Raw genomic sequence first — 16,853 nt, 5'->3', positions numbered from 1 at the left:
TTTATATTGAGTCAACGTTAATTTTGAGACACCAAGCATTGTTTATAAACTAGTACCAAATCAATGTGAAACATTGCTGCTTATAATATAATGCTCTATTATAATGCTCTATCATACACACAAGTTGACTTTCAATAGACAAAGTGCTGAAGTAACTCAGCCGGTCAGGCAGAAAAAGGATGGGTGACGTTTCGTGTTGGGCCCTTCTTCAGACTCAGCCTGACCCATGGAGTTACTCCAGCACTGTGTCTATCTTCTGAATAAACCAGCATCTGCAGTTCCTTTCTACACCTCTTGATATTCAGCCAACAGGTTAACATGTTTGCAACAAGCAGCTTTGTATTTCATTTGTTTAAAAGCAAATTGTGCATTACAAAATTGCATAGAAAGGAAGCCAATTTCAAAATTTGGAACAGTGTCTTAAGAGTATATGCACAGGAATTTCAAAGCATAGTTTCAATAATGTTATGTGTAGGAAGAAACTGCAGATGCTGGTTTACACCAAAGACAGACAGAAAATGCTGGTGTAACTCAGCGGGACAGGCAGCATCTCTGGAGAGAAGGAAGGGTGACATTTTGGGTCGAGACCCTTCTTTAGACGGAATAAGGGTTTTGACCCAAAACGTCACCCATTCATTTTATCCAGAGGTGCTGCCTGTCCCACTGAGTTACTCCAGCATTTTCTGTCTATCTTCAATAACGTTATTGCAGTTTTAAAGCTGCGTCCAATGAATCACCCGGACTCTTTTTAATATAACTTCCCCATCTGGTATTGCTGCTATCATGTCCAATGACCTGGGTAAGATCCAGATCCTGGGTGCTGTCTGAGATGAGTTTGACTGTGACTTGTTCTCCCTGTGAGGGGCGTGGGTTTACCAGATGGCGCCGTCAACTTTTTTGTTATTTTTAGTGTGTTTTAAAAAGTATGTGTTAATGTTCTCTGGTTTGTTTTATGTGGGGGATGGCGGGGATAGGGAGAAACTTTTTTCAATCTGTTACCTTGCCGGAGATGGAGATGCGATTGATAGATCATGGAGCTGGCGGCCTTGCTCGAGACTGACTTTGAGCCCCACCGCGTGGCCGTGGACTTACCATCGGAGTCTGCGATTGCCTGGGACCGACGCTCCGACCGCGGCCTGCGGATTCGAACGTCGAGGGGCTCGCAGTCTCAGGTAGAGACCGATGTCGGGAAGTTCCAAAGTCGCAAGAGGTTCGACTAGCCCCGACCCGGGGTCCAATCGCCCGGCACAGGGAAGCCGAGATCCCCCTTATGCGGGAGCTTGATCGCCCCGATGCGGAGGGCCCGACTGCCGGTTACGGGAGCCAAGATCGCCCCGACAACGGAAGGCTCAAGACCCCCGACCGCGGGAGAACAAAGAAGGGAAGAGATTTAACTTTTTTTTCACCTTCTATCACAATGAGGAATGTGGAGGAGTCACTGTGGTGGATATTTATGTTAAAATGTATTTTGTGTGTTTTGTTGCTTTTTATTGGTATGAATGTCTGGCAAATCAAATTCCTCGTATGTTGCAAAACATACTTGGCTAATAAAGTATGATTATAATTATGATTATGATTATTATGACCCTAGGTGCTCAAGACTCCTTCCACATTCCAAACATTGTTAGGTTTTGGGTTATGGGTTTTGGGCATTGTAAATTAACTATGGTGTAGTTAGGAATATCAGTGAGGCCTGGATACAGTGAGTGTGGAGAGGATGTTTCCACTAGTGGAAGAGTCTAGAACCAGCAACCTTAGCCTCAGAATAAAAAAGAACTGTACCTTTAGGAAGGAGATGAGGAGGAATTTCTTTAGTCAGAGGGTGGTGAATCTGTGTTCATTACCGCAGACAGCTGTGGAGGCCAGGTCAATGTATATTTTTAAGGTGGAGAGTGACATATTCTTGATTAGTAAGGGTGTCAGGGGTTATGGGGAGAAGGCAGGAGAATGGGGTTGAGAGGGAAAGACAGATCAGACATGATTGAATGGCGTAGTAGACTTGATGGGCTGAATGGCCTAATTCTGCTCCTGGAATTTATGAATTTATGACTGAAAGATGGGAATGGGATTAATGGGAAAGTTGTCAAACTTAATGGGCCGAATGGCCTCTTTGTAAGAGAATGAGAATGAGAAAATGAGAACCCAATCAACTAAAGGAAAGTTTAAAATGTGCATACCTTAAACAGATCAACCTTGCTGACTATCTCATAGTTTTGATCAATAGCAATGGACAGTTGCATCTTTACTGGCATACTTTCCATAATCTCAGAGTCATCTGAAAGAAATTAAACATTATTTTTTTAAGTAGAAGTCACATAGAACATTCATGAGCTGGGAAACCTGGAGTGGGCAAAGCCTACTTACCCAACTGGCCTTGTGATTCCCATGTGTATTCATACCATTTACGTATACGATTTTGTACGTTTCTTGAAACTGAATATATATTCATAAATGCAACAGTGTTATCCAATGATGCTTGGTAATAACTCTGGCCTGCAGTAGCTGCCCCAATAATATCACGCATCTGAAATGGAGGAAATGGGCAAGTACATCAGCTATTTTCATTAAATGATAAGTTGAGCATGTTTTTAAGATGAGCATGTTTCAAGCTGCTTTCTAGCAATGAGTTATAGAGTTTGTACCAACTTTCAAGCATCCCATTCCCATACTGGCCTTTCTGTCCACTGTCAGAATGAGGCCCAATGCAAATTTGAGGAACAGAACCTCATATTTCGCTTGGGCAGTTTACAACCCAATATTGACTTCTCTAACTTCAAGTAACCCTTGCTTTCCCTCTCTATCTATGCCTCCCCCATCATAGTTCTCCAACCAAATCTGTCTTCCAGATTACATTTTATCTCCCCTGACTCTCAGTCTGAAGAAGGGTCTCATCCTGAAAAGTCACCCATTCCTTCTATCCAGAGATGCTGCCTGTCCCGCTGAGTTAGAAAAATAGGTGCAGGAGGAGGCCATTTGGCTTTTACAGCCAGCACCGTCAATCATTGTGATCATGGCTGATCATTCACAATCAGTGAATTGGCCTCTACTGCCTTCTGTGACAGAGAATTCCACAAATTCACAACTCTCTGGGTGAAAAGGTTTTTTCTCATCTCAGTTATAAATGGCCTCCCCTTTATTCTTAGACTGTGGCCCAAGGTTCTGGACTCTCCCAACATTGTGAACATTTTTTCTGCATCAAGCTTGTCCAATCCTTTTATAATTTAAAATGTTTCTATAAGATCCCCTCTCATCCTTCTAAATTCCAGTGGATACAAGCCCAGTCTTTCCAATCTTTCCTCATATGACCGTCCCGCCATCCCGGGGATTAACCTCGTGAATCTACGCTGCACTGCCTCAATAGCAAGGATGTCCTTCCGCAAATTAGGAGACCAAAACTGCACACAATACTCCAGATGTGATCTCACCAGGGCCCTGTACAACTTGAGAAGGACCTCTTTACTCCTATACTCAAATCCTCTCGTTTTGAAGGTTAACATGCCATTAGCTTTCTTCACTGCCTGCTGTGCCTGCATGTTTACTTTCAGTGACAGGTGTACAAGGACACCCAGGTCTCGTTGCACTAATCTGAGACCATTAAGATAATGATCTGCCTCCTTGTTCTTGCCGCCAAAGTGGATAAACTCACATTTATCTACATTATACTGCATCTGCCATGCATCTGCCCGCTCACTCAACCTGTCCAAGTCACCCTGCAACCTCCTAGCATCCTCTTCGCAGTTCACACTGCCACCCAGCTTTGTGTCATCTGCAAATTTGCTAGTGTTACTTTTAATTCCATCATCTAAATCAATAATATATATTGTAAACAGTTGCGGCCCCAACACCGAGCCGTGCGGCACTCCACTCGCCACTGCCTGCCATTCTGACAGGGGCTCGTTTACTCCTACTCTTTGTTTCCTGTCTGCCAAACAATTCTCTATCCATGTCAATACCCTACCCCCAATACCATGTGCTCTAATTTTGCCCACTAATCTCCTGTGTGGGACCTTATCGAAGGCTTTCTGAAAGTTCAGATACACTACACCCACTGGCTCTCCTTCATCCATTTTACTTGTCACATCTACAAAAAATTCCAGAAGATTAGTCAAGCAGGATTTCCCCTTCATAAATCCATGCTGACTTGGACCAATCCATTTACTGCTATCCAAATGCACCGTTATTACCTCTTTAATAATTGACTCCAGCATCTTCCCCACCACCGATGTCAGGCTAACTGTCTATAATTCCCCGTTTTCTCTCTCGCTGATTTCTTGAAAAGTGGGGTAACATTAGCTACCCTCCAATCCACAGGAACTGATCATGAATCTACTGAACATTGAAAAATGATTAAATGATCACCAAAACATCCCCCATTTCTAGAGCCACCTTCTTGAGGACCCTGGGATGTAGACCATCAGGCCCTGGGGATTTATCAGCTTTCAGTCCCATCAGTCTACCCAATAATATTTCTTGCCTAATGCAAATTTCTTTCAGTTCTTCTGTCTCCTTTGATCCTCTGTCCTCTAGTACATCTGGGAGATTGTTTGTGTCTTCCTGAGTGAAGACAGAACCAAAGTACCTGTTCAACTTTTCTGCCATTTCCTTGTTCCCCATAATAATTTCACCTGTTTCTGCCTTCAAGGGACCCACATTTATCTTTACTAATCTTTTTCTCTTAACATACCTAAAGAAGCTTTTACTGTCCTTCTTTATATTCTTGGCCAGACCCTCGTACTTCATCTTTTCACCCCGTTTTGTCCTTTTTGTTACCTTCTGTTGTCCTTTGAAAGTTTCCTAATCCTCTGGCTTCCTGCTACTCTTTGCTATGTTATAAACTTTTTCTTTTAGTTTTATTCCATCCCTAAATTCCCATGTCAGCCACAGTTGCCTCTTACTCCCCTTAGAATCTTTCTTCCTCTTTGGAATGAAATGATCCTGCATCTTCTGGATTATGCTCAGAAATTCTTGCCATTGCTGTTCCACTGTCATTCCTGTTAGGATCCTTTTCCAGTCGACTTTAGCTAGCTCCTCTCTCATGCCTTCATAGTTCAATTGCAACACTGACATTCCTGTTTAACCTTCTCCCTCTCAAATTGCAGATTAATCATATTATGGTCACTACCTCCTAGCGGTTCCTTTACCTTGAGTTCCCTTATCCAACCTGGTTTATTAGAAAACACTAAATCCAGAATTGTCTTCTCTCTGGTAGGCTCCAGTACAAACTGCTCTAAGAACCCATTTCGGAGGCTCTCTACAGACTCCCTTTCTTGGGGTCCAGAACCAACCTGATTTTCCCAGTATACCTGCATATTGAAATCTCCCATTATCACAGTGGCATTACCTTTGTTACATGCCAATTTTAACTCCTGCTGCAACTTGCACCCTATATCCAGGCTACTGTTTGGGGGCCTGTAGATAACTCCCATTAGTGTCTTCTCACCTTTACAATTCCCCAATTCTATCCACAGTAACTCTACATCATCAGTCCCAATGTCACCCCTTGCAAGGGACTGAATTTCATCCCTCACCTACAGAGCTACCCCACCTTCTCCGCTCACCTGTCTGTCTTTTCTATAGGACGTGTAACCTTTAATATTCAGTTCCCAGTCCTGATCCTCCTGTAGCCACATCTCTGTAATCCCCACAATGTCATATCTACCAATCTCTAACTGAGCCTCAAGCTTATCTACTTTACTTCTTATACTTTGCGCATTCATATATAATACTTTTAATCGATTAATCACCTCACCTTTCATATCAATTCCTATTTATCATATCATATCATATATATACAGCCGGAAACAGGCCTTTTCGGCCCTCCAAGTCCGTGCCGCCCAGTGATCCCCGCACATTAACACTATCCTACACCCACTAGGGACAATTTTTACATTTACCCAGCCAATTAACCTACATACCTGTACGTATTTGGTGTGGGAGGAAACCGAAGATCTCGGAGAAAACCCACGCAGGTCACGGGGAGAACGTACAAACTCCTTACAGTGCAGCACCCGTAGTCAGGATCGAACCTGAGTCTCTGGCGCTGCATTCGCTGTAAAGCAGCAACTCTACCGCTGCGCTACCGTGCCGCCCTTCACTTGGCCAGACTCTCCTATCCCTTCGTGAGCTTTCTGTCCTGGTAATTCTGGTGTCTTTCTTAACCTTTCCTATACTTTCTTTCCCTTTAACTTCATTCTTGCATTTCATATTTGTCTCCCTCCCCCCCCCCCCCCCCCCCCCCCCCACCACTATTTAGTTTAAACCCACCCGTGTAGCAGTGCCAGAATGCTGGTCCCTCCAACATTTTGTGTCTATCCATTCACTCGTCCTGCATTGATCCCATTTGATTCTCACCACATTCCCCACAAATCCTCGAACATTCTACCGCTCATCTCTGTATTAAAGTAAACTTTTAGAAGACAATTAAGCTGCCAATATATAAAGGCATGCCCAGGTTAACAGGGAAGGTGGTCATACATAATTGCAGGTTTCTTTGGAGATAAGCATGAGAACATTACTTGTGAACACCTTAAATTGCAAATATGACTAGGACATTGCACAAAGAGTCAGAGAATTATACGGCACATTCAGAGTCCATTCAAAGTATTATGCCTTTGCCTCTGCTTCGACAGAGTAGGCCATTAGCCCTTGTCTCATGTTTAGTTTAGTTTAGTTTCATTTAGAGACAGTGCGGAAACAGGCCCTTTCGGCCCACCAGCGATCCCTGCACATCAACACTAGGGGCAATTTAACATTTTTAGATTTTATTCCAAGCTAATTAGCCTGCAAATCTGTACGTCTTTGGAGTGTGGAAGGAAACTGAAGATCTCGGAGAAAACCCACGCAGGTCACAGGGTGAACGTACAAACTCCGTACACACAAGCACCCATAGTCAGGATCGAACCTGGGTCTCTGGCGTTGTAAGGCAGTAACTCTACCGCTGTGTCACCGTGCTGCCCTCTTAGCCCTCCTTTTCCTGTAATTTGAAAAATTCATATTTTTTAAGGTCCATTTCATTTTCGAAAGTTCCTAGTGAATCTACTTCCGTTAATTGTTAAGGACATGTGTCCAATTTAAAACAGCTTGCTGAGTTTAAAAAGTAGGTCCTCATTTACTCTTGTTTTGCAGATTATTTAAAAAGATTTCCAGTTATAATTTTTAGAATTATTTAGAATTATTTTTGTTGAATAACCTCAGGCTACTAAATAGTGTCAGATTAATCCAATAATGACAATATCAATAAAAGGTTTGGCTATTACAATGTTTAAGCACCTTTAAAGGAAAAATAATCTCCTGCGATCCAATGCCGACTCTTGGAAACTTGGAAAAAAATGTTTTCCAGATTAGTGTAATAAAGACGTGAGAATACTTCACTTGTAAGTATTTGATTCAGCAGTAAAATAGACACAAAATGCTGGGGTAACCCAACCTAGTTTTCTGACGAGTTTCACTGTCTGCCTGATTAATTTTATTGATTGCATGCCTTGTATCACCTTCCCCTCAGCTAACAATGATCCATTCTAAATGACCATTGTCTGCTTTGATCTGTGTTTTTCACACTTTGCCCATCCACATATCTCTAGGGCGGCACGGTGGCGCAGCGGTAGAGTTGCTGCCTTACAGCGAATGCAGCGCCGGAGACTCAGGTTCGATCCTGACTACGGGCGCCGTCTGTACGGAGTTTGTACGTTCTCCCCGTGACCTGCGTGGGTTTTCTCCGAGATCTTCGGTTTCCTCCCACACTCCAAAGACGTACAGGTGTGTAGGTTAATTGGCTGGGCAAAAGTAAAAATTGTCCCTAGGGTGTGCAGGATAGTGTTAGTGTGTGGGGATCGCTGGGCGGCGCGGACCCGGTGGGCCGATGGGCCTGTTTCTGCGCTGTATCTCTAAATCTAAATCTAGTCTCCCTCTCCCCCGACTCTCAGCCTGAAGAAAGGTCTCGACCCGAAATGGCACCCATTCCTCTCCAGAGATGCTGCCTGTCCTGCTGATCTATCTTCAGTGTAAATCAGCATCTGCAGTTCCTTCCTACACATTTGATTCAGCAGTAATGGCTTTTAACTTTTCACTCCGCCTTTGCTTTATCCTTCTGCCTGACCCATGGTTTATAAATTGCACGATGAAGACACTGCAGTGAACAGTGATTCATTCCAAAATACGTTAATTTACCTGACCAAGTAAGCTGGAGATCACAAAGACACCTGTGAAATAATTGCAGCCCTGAAAGATTAGTTCAAAGACTGTGACTGGTTCAGGAATGCCGCCAATTGTAATCAAAGTTCGGACTGCCCAATAGTAACATCTCAGGTACCTGGAGAAGACAAATATCTTTCAACAAATGAAACCATGTTTAAACAGAGAGGGGGAGGAAGGGGAGGAAGGGGAGGAAGGGGAGGAAGGAGAGGAAGGAGAGGAAGGAGAGGAAGGTGAGGAAGGTGAGGAAGGTGAGGAAGGTGAGGAAGGGGAGGAAGGGGTGGAAGGGGAGGAAGGGGAGGAAGGGGAGGAAGGGGAGGAAGGGGTGTGATTCTCATTGTCAGTGAAGGGTAGAAGTTATGAATTTCTAAAGGATTTGAAAAATGACAGACTTTGCATTTACATACTGCCTTTCACATTCGCTGGAAGTTTCAATAAATGGATTCGTTTAGTTTAGTTTCGAGATACAGCATGGAAACAGGCTCTTTGGCCCACCGAGTCTGTGCTGACCAACACTCGTCCTACCCTACACACTAAGGACAATGTGCAGAAGCCAATGAACCTACAAACCGGCACGTCTTCGGAATGTGGGAGGAAACCGGAGCAGCCGGAGAAAACTCACGCAGTCACAGGGTGAACAAATTCTGAGAATGTGTGACCGTTGGGAAATAGGGCATGTCTTCCTGACCTGCAGGGGGCCGGGAAGGCATTGAGGATTGGCGTAGCTGGAGGCCACGGTATGTGGGCAACTGGGGAGCAGGGAATGTGTTTTAGTTTGAGTAACCTCTCCTCCGTAGTTTAACCAGATGAATCCTACATCCTGGCAGCAGTGGAAGGTGAAGGGGAAAGTTGGCGGCTGTGAAGGATCCGCGAACTAGCCTGCCCTGAGGTTCTGTGGTGGTACACGAGCGGTGGTGGAAGGAGCCGACAGCATCTCGCTGGGCCAGACCAACACCCACTCTGCCGACCCAGTGCTGCCAGGACATTGGGCCTTAAAATGAGAAATATAAGAATAGCTCATCTCCAGAGGCCGAGATTGGACATTTCAGAGACCTGGAGGTTACAAAATGGCACCGAAACATGTCGACTCTCTGCGTGCTGTTCCACAAGAGCCTCTATTGTAATCGCGGATGCTATGATTCGAGTGAAAACATGCAGCACAAGCATTTCACTGTGTCTTTTTACACATAACTGGAACTTTTTTCCCAAGATGGAAAAATCAAATATTGGAAGGCACAGCTTTAAAGTGAGAGGAGCAAAGTTTAAAAGAGATGCGCAGGGCCAGTTCTTTATACAGAGGGTGTTGAGTGTTTGGAACGCACTGCCAGGGGTGATGGAGGCAGATACGATAGTGGCATTTGAGACTTTTGGACAGGCACATATAAATGCAGGTAATGGAGGGATAGTGGTTATGTGCAGATAAGAGTTGGTCTTGGCATCATGTTCGGCACAGACTTTGCAGGTCGAAGGGCCTATTCTTATGCTGTACTGTTCTATGTTAAAGAAACCATTGAACCAAATACTGAAGACCATGGAGGGATTTAAACATTAGAATGATGTGCATAAGAGGCAGGCAGCTGAGCCGATAGTCATAGAGTCACTGAGTGATACAGCATGGAAACAGGCCTTTTGGCTCAACTTGCCCACACCAGCCAACATGTCCCAGCTACACTAGTCCACCTGCCCACATTTGGCCCATATCCCTCCAAATCTGTCCTATCCATGTACCTGTCTAACTGTTTCTTAAATGATGGGATAGTCCCAGCCTCAACTACCTCCTCTGGCAGCATGTTCCATACACACACCACCCTTTGTGTGAAAAGGTTAACCCTCAGATTCCTATTAAACCTTTTCCCCTTCACCTTAAACCTATGTCCTCTGGTCCTCAATTCACCTAATCTGGGCAAGAGACTCTGTGCATCTTACCCAATCTATTCCTCTCATGATTTTATACACCTCTATAAGATCACCCCTCATCCTCTTGTGCTCCAAGGAATAGAGTCCCAGCCTGCTCAACCTCTCCCTATAGCTCAGACCCTCGAGTCCTGGCAACATCCTTGTAAATCTTCTTTGTCCCCTCTCCAACTTGACAACATCTCTCCTATAACATGGTGCCCAGAACTGAACACAATACTCTAAATGCGGCCTCACCAATGTTGTATATGTTTTTTGGGGGATGGAAGGTGCAAGGCAGGAGTTAACAAAAGAATGGCTGATGTTTTCAATAGCAGGTGCAAGGTGTGTACAGAATTATTATACAAGGGAAATTGCCATCCTCTGTGAGAAAGAGGGTATGGAAGTTGGAAGATTAGTTTGTAAATCAAATAGATTAGGACAGTCTCATTTCTTTCCAGACAAATGCTGGGATAGAAGATAAATAATTTTCAGCATAAGCTTGAACATGAAATATTATCTCTTCTGGCAGCTCACTGGAAGATAAAGTTGAAAAATTGTCTTTGCACTCCTATTTTTGTTCACTTAATAATAACTAATGGGTAGAAAATTGCTAACTTGCTTAGTTAGTTAAGGTATTTGTGCATATACTGTATGATCGTAGCTACATGTTGAATTCTACTAAAATTCTGTTCCGTTAGTGTTAGTGATGATGTTTTGATGAGTTTCTAAAACATTTATCAACTTGGAAATAACGCAAAAACAGCTGAGTAAGATGGGAACTGAGATAATTTTTCATTACTTATATTTTCATATTTCATATTTCTTCAGAACATAAGAGGCCGTTGAGTACGTCGAGTCAATGCTAGCTCTCACACCAATCCCATCTTTCCCCCATTTCTTCCCCGGCAACCCACTCTTATCACTATAACATCATCACTAACACTAATGGAACTGAATTTTAGAAGTGGAATTCAATATGTAGTTACAATTATGTAGGTTATTTGGCCTCTGTAAAATTGTCCCTATTGTTTATGGAGTGAACGACAAAATGGGATAACATGGAATTAGCGTGAATGGTGATCAATGGGTGGCGTGGACTCCCTGGGCCGAAGGGCCTGTTTCCATGCTGTGTCTTTGAACTAAATTAAAATAAGATCTCCTAAAAAATAAATTGGAGAGGGATGGAAGCACTATCATCACCAGAGGGGATTTCTCCGCATAAAGGAAACAGCCGATATAACTATAAAATATCACAAAGAAAGGAAATATAGAAAATATTCATCAAGTTTAAACTGATGCACATGGCTAAAAATAATGACTTATCATTAAAATTATCTTTTAAAAAACTGTTCAATATTCATTGGGAACAATTCGGGTTCTGTACCCCATCAAAGGGAAAATATAATGCTCTAATCTTTTGCAGCAAGTACAACACTTAAGGAGAAAAGAAACTGACAGCATTATGTTACATCGTCTGAACTTCAGAAATATAAACAACACATTATACAGTTACAGGATTTGTTCGGGCCTTTTCCTGCTTCTAATTTCACCCCCTCCCCTTCACCACCCCCCACCTCTACTTTCAGCCTGAAGAAGGGTTCCGACTCGAAACGTCACCTTATTCTTTTATCTCCAGAGATGCTGCCTGACCTGTTGAATTACCCCAGCACTTTGCAGTCTATCTTCAAATTATACAGTTAATTGCTTTATTAAAGATTGACTTGAATGGTCTACATTCTGTCCAGTCACCTAGTTATGATTATAAGACAACCTAATGAATAGGATTGAACTAGAGTTTATCTCTTATCTGGGAACTAAGGTGAGATGACTGCTTTATTAATTCTAGAGAACAGGATAATTACATAAGTAGTCCATATTATTTTAAAACAGAAGACTAAAATAGAAACACAGAAAGTAGGTGCAGGAGGAGGCCATTTGGCCCTTTGAGCCAGCACCGCCATTCATTGTGATCATGGCTGATCATCCACAATCAGTAACTTGTGCCTGCCTTCTCCCCATATCCCTTGATTCCACGAGCCCCTAGAGCTCTATCTGACTCTCTTTTAAATTCAACCAGTGAATTGGCCTCCACTGCCTTCTGTGGCAGAGAATTCCACAAATTCACAACGCTCAAGGTGAGAAAGTTTTTTCTCACCTAATGTGATATTGAAGAAATAAACTCCAGAATTTAACAAATGCACCCAGAGTAGTGAAATCAAGAACCCGAGGACATAGGTTTAGGGTGAAAGGGGAAAGATTTAACGGGAACCTGAGGATTAACTTTTTCACATGAAGGGTGTTGGGTATGTCAGAGAAAATGCCAGAGAAGATAATTGAGGCAAGTTGTATAACAACATTTAAAATACATTTAGACAGGCACATGGATAGGAAACATTTAGAAGGATATGGGCCAAACACAAGCGGCCAGTACCAGTGTAAATGGGGTATCTTGATTGCATGGGCAAGTTGGGCCGAAGAGCCTGTTTCCATGCTGTATGTCTCTATGACTCTATGAATGAATCAAGGGATATTGTAAACAAATTGGTGAAGACCCAGCAACAATTAGTGGTTTCACATTCAATAGCTCTCTGCAAACTAACCCTGTTGTACTTACGATAGACACAAAGTGCTGGAGTAACTCAGCAGATCAGGCAGCATCTCTGGAGAAAATGGATAGGTGACATTTCGGGTCGGGGCCCTTCTTCAGTGATTTTTTTATTTGTAACTTGATGTACATGAATTAAGCAGTAAGATTCAAGCACTTTAGTATATTTACACAAAGGGTGGCGGGTGTATGGGATGAGCTGCCGGAGGAGGTAGTTGAGGAAGGTACTATCGCAAGGTTTAAGAAACATTTGGACAGGTACATGGATAGGAAAGGTTGAGAGGGATATGGGCTAAATGCAGGTAGGTGGGAGTAGTGTGGATGGGACATGTTGGTTGCCGTGTGTTGGGCTGAGTGGCCTGTTTGCACACTGTATATGACTCTATTTACCCGACACCCTGTCCTTTTACCCCAGAACATTGGGCAATGGGTTAATGAGTCACTGTAAGAGAGGGTAGGGAGAAAATGCAGAAGTTTGAAGTGCATAGATATGTTAGAAGCTGAATGTAATGCCTGTTAGGATAAAAATACAATCATTGGCTGAGAGAAGCAAGTATTGTTCACAGTGCTAATTCTCCTCTTTCTGATTTTTGCAGTAACATTCTTAAATGGTATCAGATCAATAATTACCTGTTTCCTTTGCCATTGTAGACCCATTTGTTGCTGCCTATACCTTCTAAATGTGAAGCCCAGTAATATAGACAGGCATTTAAGTGCAAGAGGAAAAGCAGATATCCTATTGTCCGGGCAATTCTGGAAACAGATTGAAATAGATGACCTTGTTAGTTAAAAGTGAACTGCTTGCTCTTTAACAATGTAGCGGTATATTGACTTTTAGGATTTAATTTAATGATTTGTCTAATTGTTAGGATTGTTCTGTGTTTTATCAGGTTGCGACGTATTTGCAAACACAGAACCACTGTGCGAGTGGAAGGACCATCTGCAGGAAGCTATAATAAAGTTTAATTTAGTTGAGTTTATTGTCACGTGTACCGAGGTACAGTGAAAAGCTTTTGTTGCGAGCTATCCATCCAGTCAGTGGAAAAACTATACATGATTACAATCCAGCCGCCCACGGTGTTCAGATACGATAAAGAGAATAACGTTTAGTGCAAGATAAAGTCCAGTAAAGTTCGATTAACGACAGTCTGAGAGTCTCCAATGAGGTAGATGGTAGCTTTTGACCGCTTGCAGGCTTGTAGTCTGCCTGCAGGTAAATTTAACTCTCCAAACTTCTTAAGGTCAGGTAACACATAAAAAATGAAAACATTCCAATATGTTCCAGCCAACCATGAACCTTCCTGCTGCAGATTTTGAAAGAGGTGAAATGGGGTGGAGATGGTGCTGAATAATACATTCGCAGAAGACAGGTCCTTTATTTAACTATTTTAATCAAGCAGCATGCTGAAGGTTTTCTCTATTTCAGCATTGGTAGAGGATTTAGCAGGGTAAATGTAGACCTCCAGTTTCCTCCCACATCCTTAAGAAGTTAGGGTTTGTAGGTGAATTGGCCTCTGCAAAATTGTGCTTAGTGTGTAGAAAGCGTATGAGAAAGTGGGATAACATCGAAGTGGTGTGAATGGGTGATCAGAAGTCAGTGTGGATTTGGCCTCCATTACAAATGGATGTGGTCTCCATAAGAAATGGCCTACTAGACTGTAGACCACTGTAGGCCAGTGAAATGTATGCTTCCCAGACACTCAAGTTACCATGTTAACAGCAATTGGATGACCCGTAGTCAGAAACTTACCTTTGCCTGTGACCTGTTGCCTCTACGAAGGGAGGTACATGATTTCTCTAGCTTTCTCCCCCTCCTCCTTTGCTATTCCTGCTCTCTCTCTTCATTCATACTTTCTGCTCCAAGGCCACTAACTGCTGCTGCTTGTCTAGTCCGTCCCACTGCATAACAGACTCACTGTCTGAGGTGTTACATGTAGGAAATAGATTCCAAAAATGATAATCAAATCCTTGAGTTAAATTGAGCAGGATCTGAGTGAAAGCCATGATTCTGGTCATAAAAGCAATTACAATTCTTGTATAAAGTATTCATTCACATCCAACAGCTTCAGCCTCCCCACTAGATGTCGAATATCCAGATTTCCTTCATTTAGTTTAGAGATACTACATGAAAACCTATCCTACTACATCACGTATCATGTTATCATTTATTAATTAATTCATTGATTAATTCATTCATTCCAGAGATGTTGCCTGACCCACTGAGTTACTCCAGCACGTTGTGTCTTTTTTCATGAAAGAAGCCCTTCGGCCACTGAGACCACGCCAACCACTGTTCACTCCTTCACACTAGTACTATGTTATCCCACTTTTGCTTCCACTCTCTACACATTAGAGACACTTAACCCTACACAGAGGCCGATTAACCCACAAACCCGCACATCTGTGGTATGTGGGAGGAGACTGGGACACTTGGAGGAAACCCCATGGTCACAGGAAGACAGACCAAACACACAGCACCCGAGGTCAGGATTGAACCTGGGTCTCTGGTGCAGTGTGGCAGCAGCCTCGGTACTGATTTCTTTTATTTACTGATTTTGTGATTTAATTTCAATTCTCCATCATTTACTGTCTTTGTTTTCTTCAGGGTATTACAACTTCTGCATAACCTCTGTTGATATTGTAAGAGTAGATTTTGTGTTCATACTTGGCTACTTGGAATTATCATTTGATCTTGAAGGATTCAGATGCAGCCATTTGAATATTGACACCTTGATGTTTAGTTTAGAGATACAGTGCGGAAATACGCCCTTCGGCCCACCGAGTCTGCGCTGACCAGCGATCCATCTGTGCTAGCACTATCCTACACACTAGGACCAATTTATAATTTTATCAAAGTCAATTAACCTACGAACCTGTATGTTTTTCTAGTGTGGGAGGAAACCGGAGCACCCAGAGAAAACCCATGTGTTCACGGGGAGAATGTACAAACTCCATCCAGACAGCACCAGTAGTCAGGATTGAACCCGGGTCTCTGCCGCTGTAAGGCAGCAACTCTACTGCTGCACCATGGTGTTGACACCTGTTAATCACCATTGACTGCCAATGCTATGACTTGGGGAAGCCTCTGATGAAAGTTCATCTGATATGATTCTTGATATTGGAGAGGGATTTGCGATCTGTTCCTGATTCCTGGATGGTAGCACTGATCGGCCACTTTGCATTTATTATAATTGGAATAAACTGCAGTAGAAAAGGGAGGTGCTCCATTTTGTCCTTATCCAATTCAATATCGTGCTGTTTCCTGTTTGAGACGAAGAATAGAAAACACCCACTTGTGTCTGGATATAGACGGTACTATAATTTTAGACAGGTGACAGAATTTCATGATTACCCCCATCTCCAATCAAACTCCCATTCCTGTGGGAATTTATATTTAAAAATCTGCAAAGTCTCTGCAATTAGCTGACAGAGAAGACGTCACCACTCATTCGATGCAGCTGACAGGCTTCCAGGCCCCTGAGTCAATCACATCACTTGAATCGTCTAAAGCTAGAAATTCAGCCGTGACCAAACAGTCCCATCACTCTCATGGATGGAGTTTTCATTATTGCAAGGATGTGTTCTACATCCATAAAACGCAGAAGATTAGTTTTAGTTTAGAGATACAGCGCGGAAACAGGCCCTTCGGCCCACTGAGTCCACACTGACCAGCGATCCCCGCACATTAATGCTATCTCTAGATCTATTAAAAATTAACACTATAACAAGATCTGAGGTGATTTAAAGTTGGAAATCAAATTCCAGTAGCCAAAAAAAACTCTCTATTTCGTGATACAAGGAACTGCAGATGCTGGAACTTTGCATAAAGCACAAAGAGCTGGAGTAACTCAGAAACTCCTTTTCTGAAGCACAGAAAAGCCGCCAACAGTGGGGAAACGACCCACGTTAGATCTAAATCCAAAATGGCTAATGTAGATACAAGGAACTGCAGATGCTGGTTTACAAGAAAGGACACAAAGTGCTGGAGTAACTCAGCGGGTCAGGCAGCATCTCTGGAGAACATGGTTCAGGTCGGGATTAAAGAAAGGTCCTGATCTGAAACGGCGCCTGTTCATACTCTCAAAGGATGCTGCCAGACCCGCTGAGTTACTCCAGTACTTTGTGTTCTTCTCCATTTGGTGATTTTATTTCTATTATTATA

The 16,853-nt window shown here is 42.9% G+C and overlaps 1 protein-coding gene across 1 annotated transcript in view; it reads right to left on the bottom strand.

Annotated features, from left to right (window-relative positions):
• LOC144592999 (cyclic nucleotide-gated channel beta-3-like) overlaps positions 1-16,853 on the bottom strand; it is an 85,833-nt gene that overhangs the window by 29,068 nt on the left and 39,912 nt on the right. The window contains 4 exon segments of the mRNA XM_078398414.1: positions 2,178-2,275; positions 2,365-2,524; positions 8,167-8,308; positions 13,322-13,444. Of these exon segments, the coding sequence (XP_078254540.1) occupies positions 2,178-2,275; positions 2,365-2,524; positions 8,167-8,308; positions 13,322-13,444 (523 nt within the window).

This window comes from Rhinoraja longicauda, chromosome 4 (genome assembly GCF_053455715.1).
Source record: "Rhinoraja longicauda isolate Sanriku21f chromosome 4, sRhiLon1.1, whole genome shotgun sequence".
NCBI classification, from domain to species: Eukaryota; Metazoa; Chordata; class Chondrichthyes; order Rajiformes; family Arhynchobatidae; genus Rhinoraja; species Rhinoraja longicauda.
The sequence above is the reverse complement of the archived record's forward strand: the minus strand, read 5'-3'. Positions and strand labels throughout refer to the sequence as shown.